Source organism: Zingiber officinale, chromosome 7A (assembly GCF_018446385.1).
Source record: "Zingiber officinale cultivar Zhangliang chromosome 7A, Zo_v1.1, whole genome shotgun sequence".
NCBI lineage: Eukaryota > Viridiplantae > Streptophyta > Magnoliopsida > Zingiberales > Zingiberaceae > Zingiber > Zingiber officinale.
This window is the reverse complement of record NC_055998.1, coordinates 88,093,130-88,114,681: the sequence shown is the minus strand read 5'-3', so window position 1 is coordinate 88,114,681 and position 21,552 is coordinate 88,093,130. Positions and strand designations below refer to the sequence as shown.

General features: G+C 41.0%; 1 protein-coding gene and 1 non-coding gene across 2 annotated transcripts; both read left to right on the top strand.

The window, feature by feature from the left end:
- The first annotated feature begins 6,243 nt into the window (after window positions 1–6,243).
- LOC122003103 lies at window positions 6,244–6,349 on the top strand. The gene has a single exon (XR_006117775.1). It is a non-coding gene; the product is annotated as a small nucleolar RNA R71 (small nucleolar RNA).
- Window positions 6,350–13,460: 7,111 nt separating this feature from the next.
- LOC121999509 (60S acidic ribosomal protein P2B-like) lies at window positions 13,461–14,068 on the top strand. The gene is made up of 2 exons (XM_042554180.1): window positions 13,461–13,720; window positions 13,788–14,068. Exons 1-2 carry the CDS (start codon window positions 13,633–13,635, stop codon window positions 14,066–14,068), a joined length of 369 nt encoding a protein of 122 aa, XP_042410114.1. The 5' UTR covers window positions 13,461–13,632.
- Window positions 14,069–21,552: the final 7,484 nt, after the last annotated feature.

The following is a 21,552-nucleotide window of genomic DNA, read 5'->3' as shown; positions in this document are numbered from 1 at the left end:
ACACGACTTTCTGTTTACGGCACTCTATGGAAGCACCGTATCTGATCAGGAAATCCATTCCAAGGATGACGTCGTAGTCAGTCATTTCTAGCAGGATCATATCACAAAAGAGCTCCCTGTCTGCTATAATGACTGGCACTGCCCTGAGCCAGTGCGTGGACGCCATAACTTCTCCCGAAGGTAGTGTCGTCAGAAACTGACCACTGAGTACCTTTGGGGGTATTTCTAATTTTTCGGAGAACATCCTGGCTATATATGAATGGGTTGCCCCAGTATCAAATAATACAGTTGCTACTTGCTCAAAAATGCTAAGCTGACCTGTAACAACTGTCGAGGCATTAGCTACGTCCTCTCTGGTGAGTGAGTAGATCCTCGCATTTGCCATAGCTGGAGGGGCTTCTAATCTGCCCTGGCTGATAAGTGGACCTTCTAGAGCGGCCTGCATCTGATATAACTGAGCTGGCTGGCCTGCATACTAAATCTGCTGTGGCTGAGGAAGACCGGTCTTGTTCGGGCACTGCTTGGCCATGTGCCCTTCTTGTCCACATTCAAAACATCCTCGTGTGCCCTTGCGACAAACCCCTGGGTGGAATTTCCCACAAGTAGCACACTTTGGATAGCTGGGTCGCTTGCCAGATGGTCCTCCTTTTGGTTCACTCCCTGATTTGCGCTTGCTGTTGGAGTTCCCTTTCCAGTTAGAGCTGTGGCCTTGCTGTTTTTGAGTGTGAGAGTTTCCTTGGCCTTTGGACTCTGAGGAGACTTGCTTCTGCTTATGTTGTTCGTAATGCTCTGTGGTCAAGGCACCGCTCACTAACTCCTCCGTGGTTTGTGGCCTATGTACGCCAGCCACGTTCATCGCTATCTCCGGCCTCGGCATCTTGAGCATCAACCGGATTCGTTCCTTCTCTGTGCTGACTAGCTCGGCACGACGAGCCAACTGTTGAATTTCTTCACGGCTTCCTCAACCGAAAGGTTGACGAAACTCGGTGAACTCGTCGTAGTGGCGGTTTGTAACCCGTATGTGGAAGAACTCCTCGAAGAACTCCTTCTCAAGTCACCCATGACATCTGGTTCACGGGCGCCGCTCGATTCTCTCCCACCACATGCGTCGTCTCCTGTCAGAATGAGGCACACTTCACCTTCTCGTGTTACGGCCGTCCGGAAGCTCCATCGTGCTTCCAGTGTTTTGAACCAGGCTTGTGCATCCCATGGTTCACTAGTGCCCGAGAAGTTCTCTGGCTTGACCTGCCGCCACTGGATCAGATAGGCTGCTGGTGCTGGTGCTGTAGGCTGAGCTGGTGGAACCTCCAAGACTACTGGAGTCGTTAAATTAGGTTCCGGGGTGACTGTGGGGGTATTATGCTGATTAGCCTTTAAGGTGGCTATTTCCTGTTGCTGTTCAGCTAGCTGCTGCTGTAACTGAGCCACTAGTGCTGTAAGGTCTAGAGGAGGCACTGAACTACCTGCCTCTTGCTGGGGCTCAGTAGCTAGTGCCCTTCTAGCTGGGCGTCCTCCTGCCATTTCTAAAGACATAGAGAACATAACATATCTAAAGTAATTACAGTTATATAACTACTGATATCATGTTTAAAAGCTATCACACGCTAACAAACAGTAGGCATATAAACATGAACTGTAATAACAAAACAAGGAGCATAAATTAAGTAGAGGTATTCTTACTTGAAAGCTGCAGGTTCAATGCTGATGTGTGTGTAGGAAGTTGTTACTCTCCGCAAGTGTACGAAAATGTCGCAAGTAATATAAAAGATTATCGTATCCACAGGGACTGGAATAAGCACTAGAAATGTCTCAATGTGAATTAGCTAAACAATTATCCAATCGTTTCAAAAGCAAAGTAAAGGTAAACAAATCTAATATTAAAGATCAACAAACAAGAGTTTAGAGTTTTGGGTTATGATAAAGGAAGATTCTAGGAGTTTCGGTTTCTTTGTAAGATTTCTTGAATGTAAATGGTTCACTAATTCTTATCCCTCAATTGCCAAACATGTAGAAAGTTGCCGGTTCCCTCTTGCAATAGACAACCGGCTAAGGACTGAGAAATGTATCTAAATAGGATTAATTAGACATGAACCTATGTTGTCCTTACACAGAAGTGCACCTATTACTATGCCTTCCTCGGATATCAACGTAGAAGCCCACGACTCATTAATCTATCAAGATACAAGAAGCTAATCATAAAATCCATCCTACTCTCTTGAATATCCCTATTTCCTCTTCAAGATTATCTCTCAAACGTCCTTACACGGGCTTGCACCTGTCACGTGGATCCCTCGGATGATCGAGTGAGAGTTTATCTTTACAAAGTCCATAAGAAATCCAAACAATCAATCAAGAATGAGAATTAAGCACAAATCACCATCAATCATTCAAGATCTAATTGATACAAGCAAGATAATGTCATTGAAACAAGAAAATGGCAAATCCATAAGAGATTACATCAATCCATCATACAAATACTCCCTTAATCCTAGAATACAAGATCTACTCCATGAATCGAGGAAGAAAATCCGAAGAAATAGAGATTACAAGCTTTCCTTGAATCCCCAATCCAAGAAAACAAGAAGAGGGGGAAAGAGAAAACTTATCTACGAAGAAGCCTTGTCTTCGGATCCAATCCTTGCTCCGGAGTCGAAATCGTCGAGATCTCCCTTAGAATCGCCCAGAAATCCTCCCAAGAATGGGAGGAAACACCAAATCTTCCTTTCTCCCAAAGGGGGAGAGATCCCCTTTCAATTCATGAAGATGGGTTTAAATAGAGGAGGGAATCGGGCGCCACACGGCCCCGTGACACGGCCGTGTGAGATTCACACGGCCATGTCCAGTTCCCTCTCTGCCAAAGCTGCACGGCCGTGTGACTCCACACGGCCAGAACCCTTCTGCTCTCTGGAAATGCTACACGGCCGTGTGGTGCACACGGCCACAGCCTGCTTGGTCTCTGGAAGTCTCACACGGCCGTGTAGATCCACACGGCCCTGTAAGGCTTCTGCTCTGGTTGGCTTCAAATCTTGACACGGCCGTGCGAGGTTCACACGGCCATGTCATCTTCCTCTTCTGTTGGTGCCAAACTCCACACGGCCCGAGCTCCATACCAGTGCAGGGCCGTGTGAGGTACACGGCCCGGTGCTTTCTCCCTTCGTTTCCTCCAATGCATGCCCAAAGATGTAGATTCTTCACCAAATCGCCTCCTGTGTACAGAAAATGCACAAAAAGCAGATCTCCGAACCAAAAGAGTAAATATGCTAAAAGGAAAGCTGGAAGTATAAAAATGCATAGATCAAGCATGCTCAAAGTATGTAAATGTGCGTAAAAACATGCATAAAAGAGTATATAATCTACGCACATCACACCCCCAGACTTAAACCTTTGCTTGTCCTCAAGGAAAATGCTGCAGTCTAAATTCATATGTTCTACAACACATTCATAAAACCCAGTGCACTTTCCTAACTCTATCAAAAAGTTTCATTAGCAAGCTTGATCATGGAAACAAGTAAAGTATGGTTCAAGCATAAGAATCTTGTGCACAGTGTAAAAGTAACTCAACACCCTTCAAGTTTCAATCCATGTCCTAGTCAAGTCGTCATCAAATTTGAATTCCTAATGTTTCCAGTGAAAGACAAGTAACCAGTGATAGGCACTTACTCACCATTCACTTGGTTCATATTTCTCAACTAACCCAAGGTCTCAAAGGTGTGCTCAATCTCAAGAGAAACTAAACAGTCATTTCCCCAGTAACCTAACTCGGTCTCAAAGGGGTGACTTGCTAGATTCCACTCATGACAACTGTTTTTTTATATCCCTCTTGTTTTTTTTTTAAGTGTTTGCATTGTGCAAAACTTATTCACAAATGTACTTTTAGCACACATGTTGGGATATTTTGATTTTTCCAAATGAGCTTTAATGATTTGAGCCTCATCCAGTAACCAAAATGAAAGTTGAGAAATCACCATGGAAACCAAGTACTAAGCAAACAAGATGAATCATGACTATTTCAATGACATCAACTTTTCAAGCATCAAGCACAAGTGTAGTGAAAATAAAATCCTTAAGGTTGAACCAAAACTAAAACTCATCACCATAAGATTCTTAGCTTATTAATGCTTCCCAAGATAGAAAAAAGAACTACACAAAGTTTACTACTAACATCATTCGAACATCATGAATTAAGACAATAATCGTGCTAACATTTCACTTGAATCCAAGAAAGCATATAAGTGAAGATTTGATGTTCTCAAAAATTTTTTTGCCATAAAAAAAAATCAAAACAAAATGCAAGACATAAGCAAAAAACAAAAACAAACAAAGCAAATCAAATGCATCATCCCCCCAGACTTAAACTTTTCATTGTCCCAATGAAAACTAAAAACAATGTGGAGGAGATTTTAAGAGAAGTTACCAAGTGATGAGCTCCAAATGGTTGACATTCATGTTTTTAAAGATACTCCTCCATCCAATACTCACATTCCTCCACAATTTTGAATTCTACAACAATAAGATAGACAAGAAAAATTAAGTAGAGGATACATGTTTATTATAAAGAGAGAACTAAAGACATAAAAGAAAATAAGGAAAATGAACTTGGGTTGCCTCCCAAGAAGTGCTTGTTTAAGGTCATTAGCTCGACCACCTCATTAGATTCATCTAAATCTTGCTCTTGGAGGGGTAAGATATTTTAGAACCCTCCTACCAAGGGCTCTTATTATGGAAGGAGCTTTCAATATTGGAGTTAAAAAGTAAAGTATAACTCTCTCCATCTTCGTCTTCTTGGAAATTTTTTCAGGTGGTCGAAGACGGTTCAGATTGAGCTCCCAATTATTGGCCCATGCAAAATCTGCACATCCAAAAGAAAAACAAATCTCCCACAAGCATATTATATAGTATAGAGCTAGAACCATATCAAGATAAGATGAATAAGTAATAAAAACTGAATCACATCCAACAAAGTCATTTATAGGTACCTCCATAAAGTTTTCCAAAAGATCACAAGAAATACTAACCTTACTTTGTTGAGAAATACCTGAAATTTCTAAACATGTAAATGTGACTTCCTCTGAATCAAATGATGGTTCTGGCTCTAGCTTAGGTGTTGATGATATCAATGATGGTGATTCTTGAGACTCTACTAGCTCTGTATAAGTCCCTACACATTGTTCCACAACATGATCAATTCTTAGATCCTCTAAGGGTTGTCTTGACAAAGGTGGTGATCCTTGAGATGCTGCTTCCACAACACAGCTCTCTACACATTCTTCCATATCATCATCATCAACACATACATCAAAAAATAAACCAACATCTATGTCCTCAATAGGAGAATCAATAACAAGAGGATCAATAACTTCACTTACAGTTTTAAGTTGATCTACCACATCACATTCATCATCTGAAAATTCAATGTCACTATAACACCTTATAAAATTTTGAGATAGATCTGAAAACTTATTTACCACTACATTATCAATAAAATCCTCATCTGAAAAATCTTCATCTTCATATATATTTAAAAATCTACACTCAACCATATTAGTGTCACAGGATTTGCCGAAGTCTTTATTTTCATTTACCCCCACTAACCTTTGTGGAAAAGGAACCCTTAGTGAAGGTCCCGGGAAAGACTGAACTCCCTTTTTCCCGAATTCCCTTTGAGCTTTTGGAGGAGGTCCAACTTGCTTATTTAATGTTGGTGTGATTAATCGTTGAGGGAAAGGTACTTCTGGCCTTTGGGAACTTCCTAGATAAATGGAATTGAGTTCTTGTGATCTTCTATTATTCTTCTCCTCAATTCTAAACATGTCATTCTTCAGAAGTTCTTCATGATTTTTGCCACTTCTCAACCCCACATCATCACACTTTTCATTGGATCTTGACTGTGTAGGAGGGGGATCTTCTTTAAACCATTTTGAAACAATACTATCAAGCTTTGCCCCCAAATGTTTGAACTCCTCACTCTGTGACTTGTGAATTTCAACATTTTTAGGTGGTTGAATTTCATTTTGTTTGACAGGCTCTCTTACATTTATCGCTTGCACTTTTTGAATATCTGAGGGAAATTCCATCCAACTTTTGTTCGACCATTCATGGAGGTTCAATGTCACTTGATCAATTAACGAATAAGCTTCATCTACACTTTTGTCCATAAAAGAACCTCCAGCTGATGAATCCAATAAAGTCTTGTCTGAGAAAGAAATTCCCCCATAGAATATGTGCAAAATCAACCATTTTTCAAAACCATGATGAGGGCACTGTCTTTGAAGACTCTTGAATCTATCCCATGCTTCAAATAATGATTCTCCATATGCCTGAGAAAAATTTGTTATGCAATTCCTCATATACACCGTTCTACTTGGAGGGAAAAATGATTCAGAAATTGCTTCTCCAATTGTTCCCAACTTGTGATGCTTTGAGGACAGAGAGAATATAGCTAAGTCCTTGCTTTATCCTTGATACTGAAAGGAAATGTTATCAATCGAACTGTATTTGCTGATACTCCTTCGCATTTCACCAAATCACAAATCTCTAAAAATGTTTCAAGATGCAGATAAGGACTTTCTGATACTTCTCCTCCAAATTTGTGACCTTGTATCATGAAAATTATCTCTGGGTCTAGTTGGAAAATTTCTGCTTCAATTTGAGGTTGCACAATGGGAGATAAAAATCTTGCAAAAAAGGGTGTAGAAAAATTTCTCATGGTCCTGCTTGACATGTTAGTGCTCATGGATATTCAAGAATCAAAAACAAGAAATAAAATGCAATATGAAAAGCAAGAAAGCAAATGCAGAATTTAAATTGCAAGAAAGAAAGTGCATAATGAAAACAAGAAAGAAAAGATAAAAGGAAAAAGAAAAATATCTAGAATAATTCATATGCTAAAAATTGCAAGATATGTTTACAAAAGAAAAGAAGAAAGAAACTAGATCAAAAGAGAAAACAGAGAAAAGTTAGATTAGAGTGCTAGAAATCAAGAATGCAAAGTTAGAATTAGAATTAGAATTGCAACAAAAAGAATTGTCAAGAATGTTATTCAAGAAAACAAAAGCATATAGAAACAGAATTCTAAAGTTACAACTATGAAAATGTAAAGAAAGAAAGAAAAGTTATGTTTAGTCTAACTCAATTGATAATTTCTAATGTTATAGCGCAGTCCCCGACAACGGCGCCAAAAACTTGTTACTCTCCGCAAGTGTACGGAAATGTCGCAAGTAATATAAAAGATTATCGTATCCACAGGGACTGGAATAAGCACTAGAAATGTCTCAATGCGAATTAGCTAAACAACTATCCAATCGTTTCAAAAGCAAAGTAAAGGTAAACAAATCTAATATTAAAGATCAACAAACAAGAGTTTAGAGTTTTGGGTTATGATAAAGGAAGATTCTAGGAGTTTCAGTTTCTTTGTAAGATTTCTTGAATGTAAATGGTTCACTAATTCTTATCCCTCAATTGCCAAACATGTAGAAAGTTGCCGGTTCCCTCTTGCAATAGACAACCGGCTAAGGACTAAGAAATGTATCTAAATAGGATTAATTAGACATGAACCTATGTTGTCCTTACACAGAAGTGCACCTATTACTATGCCTTCCTCGGATATCAACGTAGAAGCCCACGACTCATTAATCTATCAAGATACAAGAAGCTAATCATAAAATCCATCCTACTCTCTTGAATATCCCTATTTCCTCTTCAAGATTATCTCTCAAACGTCCTTACACGGGCTTGCACCTGTCACGTGGATCCCTCGGATGATCGAGTGAGAGTTTATCTTTACAAAGTCCATAAGAAATCCAAACAATCAATCAAGAATGAGAATTAAGCACAAATCACCATCAATCATTCAAGATCTAATTGATACAAGCAAGATAATGTCATTGAAACAAGAAAATGGCAAATCCATAAGAGATTACATCAATCCATCATACAAATACTCCCTTAATCCTAGAATACAAGATCTACTCCATGAATCGAGGAAGAAAATCCGAAGAAATAGAGATTACAAGCTTTCCTTGAATCCCCAATCCAAGAAAACAAGAAGAGGGGGAAAGAGAAAACTTATCTACGAAGAAGCCTTGTCTTCGGATCCAATCCTTGCTCCGGAGTCGAAATCATCGAGATCTCCCTTAGAATCGCTCAGAAATCCTCCCAAGAATGGGAGGAAACCACCAAATCTTCCTTTCTCCCAAAGGGGGAGAGATCCCCTTTCAATTCATGAAGATGGGTTTAAATAGAGGAGGGAATCGGGCGCCACACGGCCCCTGTGACACGGCCGTGTGAGATTCACACGACCATGTCCAGTTCCCTCTCTGCCAAAGCTGCACGGCCGTGTGACTCCACACGGCCAGAACCCTTCTGCTCTCTGGAAATGCTACACGGCCGTGTGGTGCACACGGCCACAGCCTGCTTGGTCTCTGGAAACCTTCTACTCTGGTTGGCTTCAAATCTTGACACGGCCGTGCGAGGTTCACACGGCCATGTCATCTTCCTCTTCTGTTAGTGCCAAACTCCACACGGCCCGAGTTCCATACCAGTGCAGGGTCGTGTGAGGTACACGGCCCGGTGCTTTCTCCCTTCGTTTCCTCCAATGCATGCCCAAAGATGTAGATTCTTCACCAAATCGCCTCCTGTGTACAGAAAATGCACAAAAAACAGATCTCCGAACCAAAAGAGTAAATATGCTAAAAGGAAAGCTGGAAGTATAAAAATGCATAGATCAAGCATGCTCAAAGTATGTAAATGTGCGTAAAAACATGCATAAAAGAGTATATAATCTACGCACATCAGAAGTATGGAACACTGCTCTGATACCACTCTGTAACGACCCGCCTTCTACTACTAAGCTGTAAGGTCGATCGCTACATTATGCTGTGCTAAATGCTGTGCGGAAAGCTGGGCTAATTAAAATTTTGCTAACTATTATCTTTTAAAAACTAATCTGAATGTTCTAGGTGTACCTAGGAGTTGTACACATGTAGGGGAGGGAAACTGAACTTCCCAACTGAGCTAGGGACTAGAAACTAACCTTCCCAACTACCTACAAACCTGTCGATCGATCCACAGATCAATCGAAGCTGGGGAGCATTCTGTTCCCAACTGGATCGGTCGGCAGACCGATCCAGGTGTGGCTGGATCGGTCGGCAGACCGATCCAGGTATATCTGGATCGGTCGGCTGACCGATCCAGGAACCTGGAATTCTCCCGGGACGCTACTATATCGCGCTGGATCGGTCGGCTGACCGATCCAGGAGGATACAGTAGGTACTGTATCCGTCTGGATCGGTCGGCTGACCGATCCAGTGGCACTACTCAGGCCCTGATCAGTCTGGAGACCGATCAGAGTTCTGATTTCGCCCGAGAACTCTGATTTCAGCACTTGTTCGTGCTAAAACATCACACAACAGTTATAGAATGCATGTAAAACGTTCTAATATCTATTAACTAGCATTCTAACATGATATAGTGCAAAGCTTATTAATTCATAGCATTCAAAACCACTAGAACTGCATAAAAGTATCTTAAAACAAAAACTAAGTTCTTAATCTGCTAAACTCCCTAAGGGTCTTTTATTCCAGTTCCTGCCACACACACCATCCTTTGCATTGTCCTCCAGCTCCCTCTGCTAGTCCATCTTTCCTTTACCTTTATCTGCAGTATAAGGAAAAATAGTATCTGTAAGCTTAAAGCTTAGTAAGAAACCATCTACCTCACAAAAACATGCAACGATGCAAATATGATTTTAAATCATGCTGTTTAAAACATATGCTGGATATACTGAATAAACTAAGCATGGCATGGCATATAAGCATACAATCATGGCATATCAAGAGCTGAACATAAAGTCATCATGCATATTCGCAGGGAAAAACTAAACTGGAGCATGATACTGAAACTGAGCTACGCTAATACTGAGCTACTGCTAGAGCTGTACTGAGTTCACAAACTAATTTGTGAAAGGTTGAAAACCGTATACATATAATAAGTGAAAATACTAAACATGCTGCTGAGGGGCCCGGCAACTGTACGTGCTATGCGCGCATCTCTAACTAGACCCGGGGTTGCAAGTCCCGAATTTAGTAGAGCTACTAGGTTATCTAAATCTAGGGACCGACTATGGGAGCCCAGCCCAATGGATATCTAATCCAGTACAGTGCCAACTGAAAAGTAAAATACTGAGTATAGCTAAACTGTTCTAAATTGCTCTTTCTAGGTTATCTGAACCTAGAGCTAGGTTGTCTGAACCTAGAGGTGACTGTGGGAGCCCACCCATTGGACCGTAGTCCTACATAAGTCGAAGTAAATCTAATTTGCTGTTTTAAATGGTTCTAGTGCATTTAATAAGTTACTTTAAACTGTCTATTACTGAGTTAGACCTTTAATCGAGCACCTAGGATGCTCTAACTCTTCTCCCTATTAGGGAGACCACCTCTAGGCACCCGACAACGTCTAACCTCCTATCTGAAGAGGGAAAACGCATCCGGCCCGTCTAGAGGTGCTCAACTAAATCCCTAATCTGCGAAGAGAGTTAAAAACACCTTAGATATCGATAAAAAAATCTGCATACATCCTAACTAAAGCATAAAAACTCAAACGGAAGCTATTATACTGCAGGTGAGGGGTTTCTTACCTCCTATTCGTAATTTCTTACGATTCTATTCGCTAGAATTCCGGTGTAGATGACCTTCTCGACGATCCGCTCACGTCTTCGCGTTCCTCTCGCGGAGAAGAACCTCTTTCATGTTGGAGTCGTCGCCGGAAGATGTTCCCTTGACCCTAGGGATGGAACCCTGGTGTTGGCTTGGTGTGGCGCCGAGAGAAGGAGGAAGAGGAAGGTGTCGGCGTGAGGCTTTGGAGAGGAAGGGTTTTGCCGAACCAATAAAAGAAAATAACCCAACCCCACTTAAACCTTCTATTTATATTAAGTGGTAATTCCGGCCCCACTCTAATATAAATTAAATCGTCTCCCTTTCCTTTCAGCACGGCCCTGCTGGGTTCAACTGGTTCCCAACATTATCCCTAAGCCATAGGTCTCGGGTTCGATTCCCGCCTAAGCTATTTTGCGGTTCTAATTATTTTTACTGCTTCCGCTACTCGGAAAATTCCGGAAAAAATATCTAAAAATTCCAGAAAAATCATAGAATGTTTCTAAAAATAATTTGAGAATTTTTGGGCGTTACAGTAATGGTATACGGTTTTTGTGAGTAGGAAAGGATCTTACTGAGCCTTGTGTGCTCACAGCTTACTTTCCTTGTACCACAGATAACGGCAAAGAATGGATGTAATAAGGGAGCAGCAGGAGGGGGGGGGGGGGGGGCAAGAAGGACGTGTGTAGTAGTGACTCGGCTAAAGAGAAAGACCTGCTTCTAGTTAATAAGAATTATGTTTATGTCGTTCTTTTATAACTCCATGACATTTCATCATGCTCTTTAATATTATGACTTAAATTTATGTTAAGCATGTTATGTGACTCATATGATAGGTAGTTAGTGATGATGATTTGAAAAGCAAAGAAAAAGTTTTAAAGGAAAAAAAAATACTATAGATAAGACTTCCGCTGTTTTAAGAAGAAAAAATAAGTAACCCCCGTCAGCTTAAGCAGGAAGGGGCGGGGCGTTACAGATCTATATACCTCAAAGGAGGAAGGCTAATATCGGCCGGGAGATACTTTTGAAAGCATGTAGAATAGTATCGATTGCGACATGCCCTGAAGAAAGAAGGTTAATATCAGCCAGGTCAACCAACACCTTGGAAAAATACCTGATAAAATGTGGCTTATTGCTAGGTAGGATAAATAACATAGAGGGGCGCAGACAGAAGCCTCATGAGGAAAAATAGAGATAAATATTTCAAATAAGATAATTAATAAAGATATCCACAATACATGACTCTATGACTGGTGTTATATATTTTGGCGGGAAATGTATTTTTATATTATTTTACAGGTACTAAACGACAAAGAAGGTACATCTGGGGTACAAAAAAGATTCCTTAAAAGTCATTTACTACAAGTACATAGCTGATGTCATCTCATAACAAACTCTAACAAATCGGGGTCCACTTCATGACTACAAAGGTTATATGAAGTGGTATAAAAAGGGGAATCCTCTCCGTTGGCAAGGTAAGTTCACATTATCGCGCACACTCATAACCCTATTTTGGCGGACTACTGTTCATCTCCTTCTTCCTTCTTCCACACTTAGAGAGATCACTGACTTGAGCGTCGGAGGGCCTAGCTAGGGATTCCCACCCCGGTCTTAGGTCACTGACGATAGTGTTGATTGGTCTCTTGTGCGCAGGAAGTCTTGGAAGTTTCGGATCTGGGTTTCTTCTCTTCAGATTTGGATTTCTTCTTCGTCATCGGGTCTTCGTGCGAGGAAAACCTTCGGTGACTCTATTTTTTCCCGATCCGCTTTGGATTTCTCGGATCGGTATTCTGCGGACATTATTCTTCATCAGCACGGTGGGTTTCTTTCTTCCGGATCTCCGTCGTGTCTAGCTTCTGGTCAAATTTGGCGCCATCTGTGGGAACTTCACCTGAATCTGAGACTACAGGATGGAAGAAGTCGGAAAATCAAACCTACTCACTATCAGTTGTGAGGATTTGGATTTCCTCATCAATTCTCATGTTCAGAAAGCCTTACAACAGCAGCAACAACAACTTCAAGCCCACATCGGAGCTACTCTACCAACAGCTCATCATCCAGCAATATCGACTACTGAGCATCGGAAAGGAAAGGAGTTGGAAGAAGAAGAACATGCGTATTTCCCTCCAGCTGCTGCTTCTCCGACAAGGCATCCACGAGCCTTTCTTCCACTACAAGAAAAACCCTCATATACATCAGTGGAACAACAACAGTTTTAAGTAAAAACCGATGTCTTTGAGTATTTTACACCGATTTTTCCAAAAACCGGTGTCTATGAGCGCAGATTTTCGCTCATAGACATCGGTTTTTTTAGCCGATGTCTATGAGCGCCTTTTTTTCATTAATAGACACCGATTTTAACCGCAGTTTTTAAAACCGGTGTCTATGAACCAAAATTCTGGCGGACTTTCTTAGCGCCCTTTCTTTTGGGTTTCTCCTCGCCTTGGATGAAGCAACCAGCCAATTTATCTTCCCAATTTTGAACAATTCGACATGGCGAAATTAGCACTCCTCTTCCTTTGATCCCATTTCTCGCTCCCTCTTCCCCCTTCCTTTGTTCCTTTTCATTCCATCAATCTATTGGCCAGATGAAGAAAGGCCGAGTTCTGGTGGAGCCGGCGGCGGCAGTAGCGGAGACACGGTTCCGCGGCGTGCGGAAGCGGCCTTGGGGGCGGTTCGCGGCCGAGATCAGGGACCCTTGGAACCTTCGACTCGGCCGAGGCTGCCGCTCTGGCCTACGACTCCGCCGCTCGTGCGTTCCGTGGTTCCAAGGCCAAGACCAACTTTCCCCTAGCCGCCGCCGCTGCTGCGTCTCCCACCCCTACTCCTGCATTCCGCTGCCCTCCCTCCGCTGACCCAACCCTAGGGTTTTGATAAGATACAAATTGGAATTAAGCCGACCCACCTCATTCTACGCACTCATCACCGAGAGGTCCGAGACCTTGCAACAGCGGCATCGTCGTCTGCAAATCTCGAAGCGAAGATGAAAATTGTGGCGGCTTATCTCCTGGCCGTCCTCGGTGGCAACCCCAACCCCTCCGCCGATGATATCAGATCCATCCTTGAATCAGGTCGAACTCTCTTCCCTCTCATATTTATCTTGGTTTCATTTCGGTGATCCTTGTTTCTTGCTTGTAGTGGGAGCGGAGGCAGAGGATAAGAGGATCAACCACTTCCTCGCGGAAGTCAAGGGCAAGGATATAACGGAAGTCATCGCTGCCGGCCGGGAGAAGTTCGCTTCCGTGCCCTCCGGTGGCTCTGTGGCTGCCATCGGGGTCGCCGCCCCTGGTAGCGGCGGCGCAGGCGGCGCCCCAGCTGCAGAGGAGCCTAAGAAGGAGGAGAAGGTGGAGGAGAAGGAGGAATCCGACGAGGTGAAACTCCCTGTCTTTCCCTCCCGCAAATTTTCGTTTCCGACATAAATTTGTAGTTTTTTTTCTTTCTCGTTTCCAATTTCTGTTTTTGGAAAACACAAGCTATGGAGATTGGTTTGATTGCTATTTGTTGTAAGTTTTGAAAGTAATGGCAGTCTTTTTTATTTTATATACTAGCATATCACTTAAACGGCTACAAGTATGCCACTTTTTCCAAATTTACTAGCACATGGTAAAGTCCTATCTTGTGATCAAGGTTCACAAAGCATATACAAAGGCTTAAAGTCATGCAGACAAAGACTGAATATTGTTAGTAAAGTGCATAAACTCTCAAGTATTTGGATTAATTAGAGTTGAAGATGTAAGGGGTGGAGGGAAAAAGGAAATCTTTGTTAGTATTAATGATAAGTCGCCATGATGATTACCATTGTTATTGCTAAATTTGTTGATCTCCTATGTTTAACTCATACCTCAAGTATGTAATTAAATGGTTTAATTTCATACTTTTTCGTATTGTTGTGCATACATAGGATTTTGTTTCTCTGCAGGGAGTTAGATGAGTGGTTTATAGACACCTAGTTGCATCTCTTATTTTCCTCTACATGTATGCACATTTTTTGACATCGGTTGGCAATTCATGTGTATTTATCTTTATTTTAACATACTTCTAACTTTTAACTATGACCAGTGCTTCTTGAATTATCTTTGAAGGTTTGGAATCTTCAACCCAGCAGTTGTGTATGATCACCTAGGAGAAATTTATTCAGCACTTATTCTGGGAAGCTTAGTGTTCTGCATTTTGTTATACTTGAAAGTGAGCTTCTGTAAATTTCAATCTAGCTTTTCCTATGGTTATTACTGTCCTTTGTTCCTAATTTGAGATGATTGTTTTTCTCCAAAGGGTCATTTGGCACCATCTTCTTCGGATTCTGGTTCATTAGGGAACTTCATAATTGATTTTTATTGGGTGAGCTTTCTTAACCAGACATCATTTGCAGAGTTGTTGTGTCATTGTTTTTTTCTGGATTGATTGCACATAAAATAATCAGATAAATGCATCTGATTGATAATTTGAGATACTATGGAGTATGCAAGGGCCTTGCAAATATCTCAAAAAAAAAAAAATGAACATATTACAATGGATTTGTTGATTTATTTTTTAATCACTGTTACCTAATCATGGCAGGTTATGTGCCAATGCTTAAACTTTTATTAGCTATATTTGATAGTGAAGGATTTTCTCTGTTACTTGTTCCCAGATGTATCACTATTTTTACATATTACAATTATGTTTGCATGGGTGCACTCTATTCTTGCATTTCCATTCTCTGTACTAATGGTTACATGAGATTTCTCCAATCTGCATATAGATTAAACTATATTTGTGTATGTAAGTGTACTTTGTAGAATGTGTAGCAGTCTTACTTTCTTCTGGTTGTCTCTTTAACCAATTGATTCTCTTTGGCTTCTTAACTGTGCATGTTTATCCTCAACAAACATTAAAAAAGCACGTCTATTTGCTAAAGTCAAATGTCATAAATTCAATGTAGCCTCATTCATTTTCTTTTTTAGTATAGAAAGTAATATATGCTCTTGATCACAGACTTAAACAGGAAAATCACTCTGTGATTTGTTTTGTGATTTGTTTTGCTGAATAGTTAAGTCTCAATCATTAGCCAACACCAGGGAGCAGAACTACCCAAGACTAGTAGTTAATGCTCTAGATATTTCCATGGGGAATTGTGCTATAACATGTTTTGGTGTTGAGGGTTTTAGTCGTAAAAGGAGTACCATGAGATCAAATTGCATTGGAAAATGCAATTTCCTTAAAAAAAATTAGTTAAATATTTATGTTTGGTACAAATGAATAACCTTATTTGTGACTTCATTAGTATTTTATTTTCAAATGTTTCATTGCCTACTCTATATGTGTTTGTTCGTGATCCAAGATATGTTGACTTAAGAGTTCAGAGGACATTTTCTAACCATATCTACTTGTGGAACCAACTGAATCACAAAAAACCTTCAAGTATTTTTTCCATTATGTGAAATCTTATGAAATGATTTATTTAGAAATCTAAAACACTTGCCCACCAATATTCAATGTTGCCATATATTCACCGTCATGGAAAAAAAATTCTCTCACATCCTTGGTCTCACTGCCAACTATAATACACATATGCATGTACTTCTTGTTAGTTAGAGCCCTAGAGCCAATCATTTGATGATTGTATGGACTCATGTATATCATATTCTTGTATATTAATAAAGACATTTGTTTGGTTATTATACTTATTTATATTAGTGCCAAATAGACTAAGTATAATAGCGTCCTTGAGTAGAAGGTTCATACCTATATCAATCGATTAGTTGAATCGATAGTGAGATAATATAGGGAATACTACTCTAAATCATTCCTAGTTGAGTATTAGCATTCAGGGACAATGTTAATACAATAAGACTAGCATGTAGGTCAGCTCGATGACTTGATCTCACAAGTCATGGATATAGAGATATCAAGCTGACACATGGGTATGCATTAGAGAATGTATACTGAATGACCCGCCATGAGAAAGTATCATGGATCGTTATATGAGTGTCATATACTTTCTCATGTGGCTATTAGTATGACTATTAGTCCTTAGACCTGAAGTCACCATGGATCCCTACATAAGGAGTTATGTACTTTGGTTTCACCAAACGTCACCCGTGACTGGGTGGACTATAAAGGCGATACCGGGTATATAACGAATTATGTAGAGGGATGTGAGTGATGTAGATGGGATCTATCCCTCCCATATGACGGGAGTGACATCGGTATTCTTGATAGAGTGAGACCACTAAGTGCATGGCCATGCCCAAATGAGTCAACATTAGATGTTGAGCTCATTTGATCGAGTGAGTCTACTTGGAGTTTAAGATTTAGATTGATTAGAGGATGACACGGTCTATGCCTCACATTGATCAATCTAGATGTCTAGGATAGAAGGACACTTGTCATTATTTTGTGAGGAGTCACAATTGGTAGTCACAAGGTGATGTCGGATCTCGACATTCTTGTAACTTGGGTAGTAATGATGTGTTGCTAGATACCGCTCATTACTTATGCTCCTAAATGGGTTTAGGGCATTACCAACGTTACAAGAACCTATAGGGTCACACACTTAGGACAATTAGATGGAGATTAGGTTCATATGATGAACCAAGAGGATTAGATTCATTTGATGAATCAAATTGGATTAAGAGTAATCCTAATTGGGCTAACTTGAGTTCGACTCAAGTTGATTCATGTGTTCAATGAGTCTAATTTAGATTTTGACTCATTGAATCAATTTAATTTAATGAATTAGATTCATTATATTAAGTTGGCTCGAATCAAATGGTTAGATTAGATCAACCATGGTTGAGATTGAGTCAAGTTTGACTTGACTTGAGAAGGAAGACCAAAGGTCAATTTTGACTTGACCTTTTGCCACCTCATTGGTGAGTTGGCATTAGGTGGACCAATAATGATGTTCCACATCATCATGGGTGCCACCTCATGGAAGTTACAAAGCCACTCTCTTAATGGTTTCATATTAATTGCAATTATGCAATTAATTTGGGTGTTTTCACAAGGGAGAGTGGCCGGCCACTTTGTGATTAGTGTGGATTTCATTTTCATTCAAGTGGTGTAACTCCTTCTTCTTCCTTGGGTTCTCTCCTTGCTCTCCCTCCTCTTCCTTGCCTTGCCGTGACCTATCAAGGTGCTAGCACACCTTTGTTTAGGTTTTCTCCATCAAGAATTGTTCGTGTGGATACTTCTAGAGGACCGACACTTGACGGTCTAGAGATCCGGCAACTTCTTGGACGAGCGGGAACGCGAAGGGCTTCGCTTCGAAGGTATAACTCTCATCTAGTGTAGATCGAAAGGTTTTTCAAACTCGTACAAGAAAAGGTTTTTCGAAAAGTTTTGTTTACGAATCTTTGCACGGATCTACGGCTTTGGGTGACTCGGGGTTTCCGCGACGCGAAAAAGCGGTTTTCGCGGCCCGACGAACCTAACAGTGGTATCAGAGCCACGTGCAAAGACTTGTACGAGTTCGTTTGTATTTTTATGAAAAATATAGCTTCTGTAATTTTCTGTAAAAATTGAGTTTTTAGAGTTTTTATAAGTAATTTTTCCGTAGAAGCGAAGCACAAGTGTCTCGGCACTTGTAGGCTTCGGCTACCGGAAAGTTTTCTTTTAAACGGCTTCGTTTTGCCCCAAATTCGTTTGGGACAGCGGGGTCGGGTGCCATTAGATCGCAAAGGAGCAACTCACGATGGTTAGATCGTGGGTAGGGGAACTGCCCCTAACCCCGCAAGGGGATTTGCTCCGCGGTTGCACCCGAAATCGCTAAAAACGAACCCGCTGGGAAGATTTTTCCGAAACGGCAATGTCTCGGCCCAAATCGTTTTGGGCCAGCGGGTTTAGGCGCTGTTGGATCGCAAAGGAACCCTCGCGATGGTTAGATCGCGGGTAGGGGCGCTGCCCCTGGGCCCTGCAAGGGGATCCGTTCCGCGATTGCGCTAAACGGGACCGCCGGGAAATTTTACTCGTAAAAATTTTAAAAATTAATTTTAAAATTATAGAAAATTATGAAAATATATAATTTTGAATTATATATAAATTTTTTGATAGTCATGGCCCAAAAACCCAATATGATTGGTTGTGTTGTAATTCATAATACGGCCTGCGTGCCGTTATGTGTTTGCGCGTGTTGTATGTTTTATTTATTCGCGACCTGCACGTCGTGCCTTCTCTTATATTCTTGTTGTAAATTAGATTTAGACTTGAATGTAACTCGAGTTTCAAATTGTAATGTACAAATTGGAGTGGTGGAGGGTCCACACGAGACGGAGTTCCGAGGCGGGCACGAGCAACACAAGGTGGTCAAAGGGAGCCGCTTGGAAAAGCTGTTGTCCCTAGGTTGACTAATCGATCTTCTCATTGGCTTGAGAAGATCGTAGTAGGGCCATGACTAAATCACAAATAGATTAATTAATTATTTGTTATGTATTTGATGCATGTTTAATAATTAATTAATTAATTAGTGCCTTAACGATTAGATTAGATCTAAGTCATGCACATGATGCACCCTTGCGATTAGATTAGATCTAAGTCGTGCACAAGATGCATCCTTCTCGATTAGATTAGATCTAGATCGAATCAACTCTAAAATGCCTAACCGTGCCGTGATACCTATCACTACCTCGATCACATGTATTGTTGAATCTGCCAAAGCAGAGCAATACATATTATCTTGGTAGGGTACGGAGGGACAATCTTGGTCCCGCCTATCAACGCATGGGTGAATACAAACTCAATTAGATTGAGTATTCCTAGTTGCTCGGTTAGATCGAGTCAACTATAGGCATTATTCCAACGGTTGGAAAAGATAGGTCAAAATCACATCTATATTAACTCTCGGGCGTATTAGCCAAAGCTAACTCGAGTTTTAATATAAATGCGGATATTGATTTTATAAATAAGAGTTGCATAGAGATGTAATTGGTAATCGTTACCTACCGATCATACTAAGCCAAAGCTAACTCAAGGGTTATTATGATGTGGATCTTGTCCCACAAGAATTATAGAATTTAGTGGGAGCATCATTTAATTAAAGGCCTAATTAAATGATTTTTAAAGAATATGATATTTATTTCTACAAATTTTCTGTTGTAGATAACCATGACGTCGAACACGAATTCCTTCTCCCTGCGATCTGTCCTTGAGAAGGACAAGCTCAACGGAGCGAATTTCCTGGACTGGTACAGGAACTTGAGAATAGTTCTCACCCAGGAGCGTAAGCTGTACGTTCTAGAGCAGCCCATTCTGGAGGCTCCTCCTGCCAATGCCCCGCGAGCCGACAAAGATGCTTACAAGAAGCATCAAGACGACGCATTAGATGTGTCCTGTCTAATGCTCGTGACCATGAACTCAGAGCTTCAGAAGCAACATGAGTTGATGGGCGCTTTTGATATGGTTGAGCATCTTCGCCAACTATATCAGGGACAAGCGAGGCATGAGAGATTTGAGATCTCGAAGGCACTGTTTCAGTGCAAGATGTCAGACGGGGATCCTGTAGGTCCTTATGTACTCAAGATGATTGGGTACATAGAGAACCTACAAAGACTGGGGTTCCCACTTGGCCAAGAGCTGGCCACTGACTTAATCTTGCAATCCTTGCCGGATAGCTATAGTCAATTCATTCTGAACTATAACATGAATGAGATTAACAAGCCACTGCCCGAGCTCCTTAGTATGTTACGAACTGCTGAGATTAACCTTAAGAAGGTTAAGCCCATTCTGATGGTCCAGAAGCACAAGGGCAAGGGAAAGCCCAAAGGTAAGGGAAAGTCCCAAACCAAGGGCAAAGGCAAGGCACTGAAGCCTAAAGGAGGGGTCGCCAAGGATGCTACCTGCTTCCACTGCGGTCAGACCGGGCACTGGAAGAGGAACTGCAAGGTATACTTGGAAGATCTTAAGAAGAAGCGAAGTGAGACTTCCACTTCAGGTATATATGTTATAGAAGTCAATCTATCTATTTCTACATCATGGGTATTAGATACTGGATGTGCTTCTCACATTTGTACTGATGTGCAGGCGCTAAGAAATAGCAGAGCATTGGCAAAGGGCGAGGTGGACCTACGAGTAGGCAATGGAGCACGGGTTGCTGCTGTTGCTGTAGCTATCTCTGCCCTCTGGGCTTGTACTAATTAGATGATTGTTGTTATGTGCCTGCTCTTACTAAGAACATAGTTTCAGTTTCTTGTTTAGACAAGAAAGGATACTCTTTTATAATAAAAGACAAATGTTGTTCTGTTTATTTAAAAGATATGTTCTATTGTAGTGCACCACTAATAAACGGACTCTATATTCTAGACCTTGAGAGCCCTATCTATAACATTAGTACCAAGAGGTTCAAGTCAAATGACATGAACCAAACCTACCTCTGGCACTGTCGCTTAGGTCATATAAATGACAAGCGCTTATCCCAGCTCCATAAGGATGGTTTGCTGGACTCATTTGATTTTGAATCATATGAGATATGCGAGTCATGCCTACGAGGCAAGATGACCAAGACGCCCTTTAGTGGGCATAGCGAGAGAGCAACTGATTTGTTAGGACTCATACATAGTGATGTATGTGGCCCTTTCAATGTTGCTGCTAGAGGCGGTTATAGGTACTTCATCACATTTCCTGATGATTTCAGTAGATACGGTTATGTGTACTTGATGACACATAAGTCTGAATCCTTTGAAAAGTTCAAAGAATTCAAGAATGAAGTACAGAACCAGCTTGGCAAGAGTATTAAGATACTTCGATCAGATCGAGGTGGTGAATACTTAAGCCATGAGTTTCGTGACTACTTAGCTGAGTGTGGGATTTTATCTCAACTCACTCCTCCTGGAACACCACAGTGGAATGGTGTATCCGAAAGGAGGAATCGTACCTTATTAGATATGGTACGATCTATGATGAGTCACACAGATCTTCCGACATATCT

Excerpts from the sequence above, each read along its gene's own strand:
- LOC121999509 (XM_042554180.1), top strand. The coding sequence starts at position 13,633 with ATGAAAATTGTGGCGGCTTATCTCCTGGCCGTCCTCGGTGGCAACCCC. Across the intron at positions 13,721-13,787 it reads CAGATCCATCCTTGAATCAG|TGGGAGCGGAGGCAGAGGAT; the intron begins GTCGAACTCTCT and ends TCTTGCTTGTAG.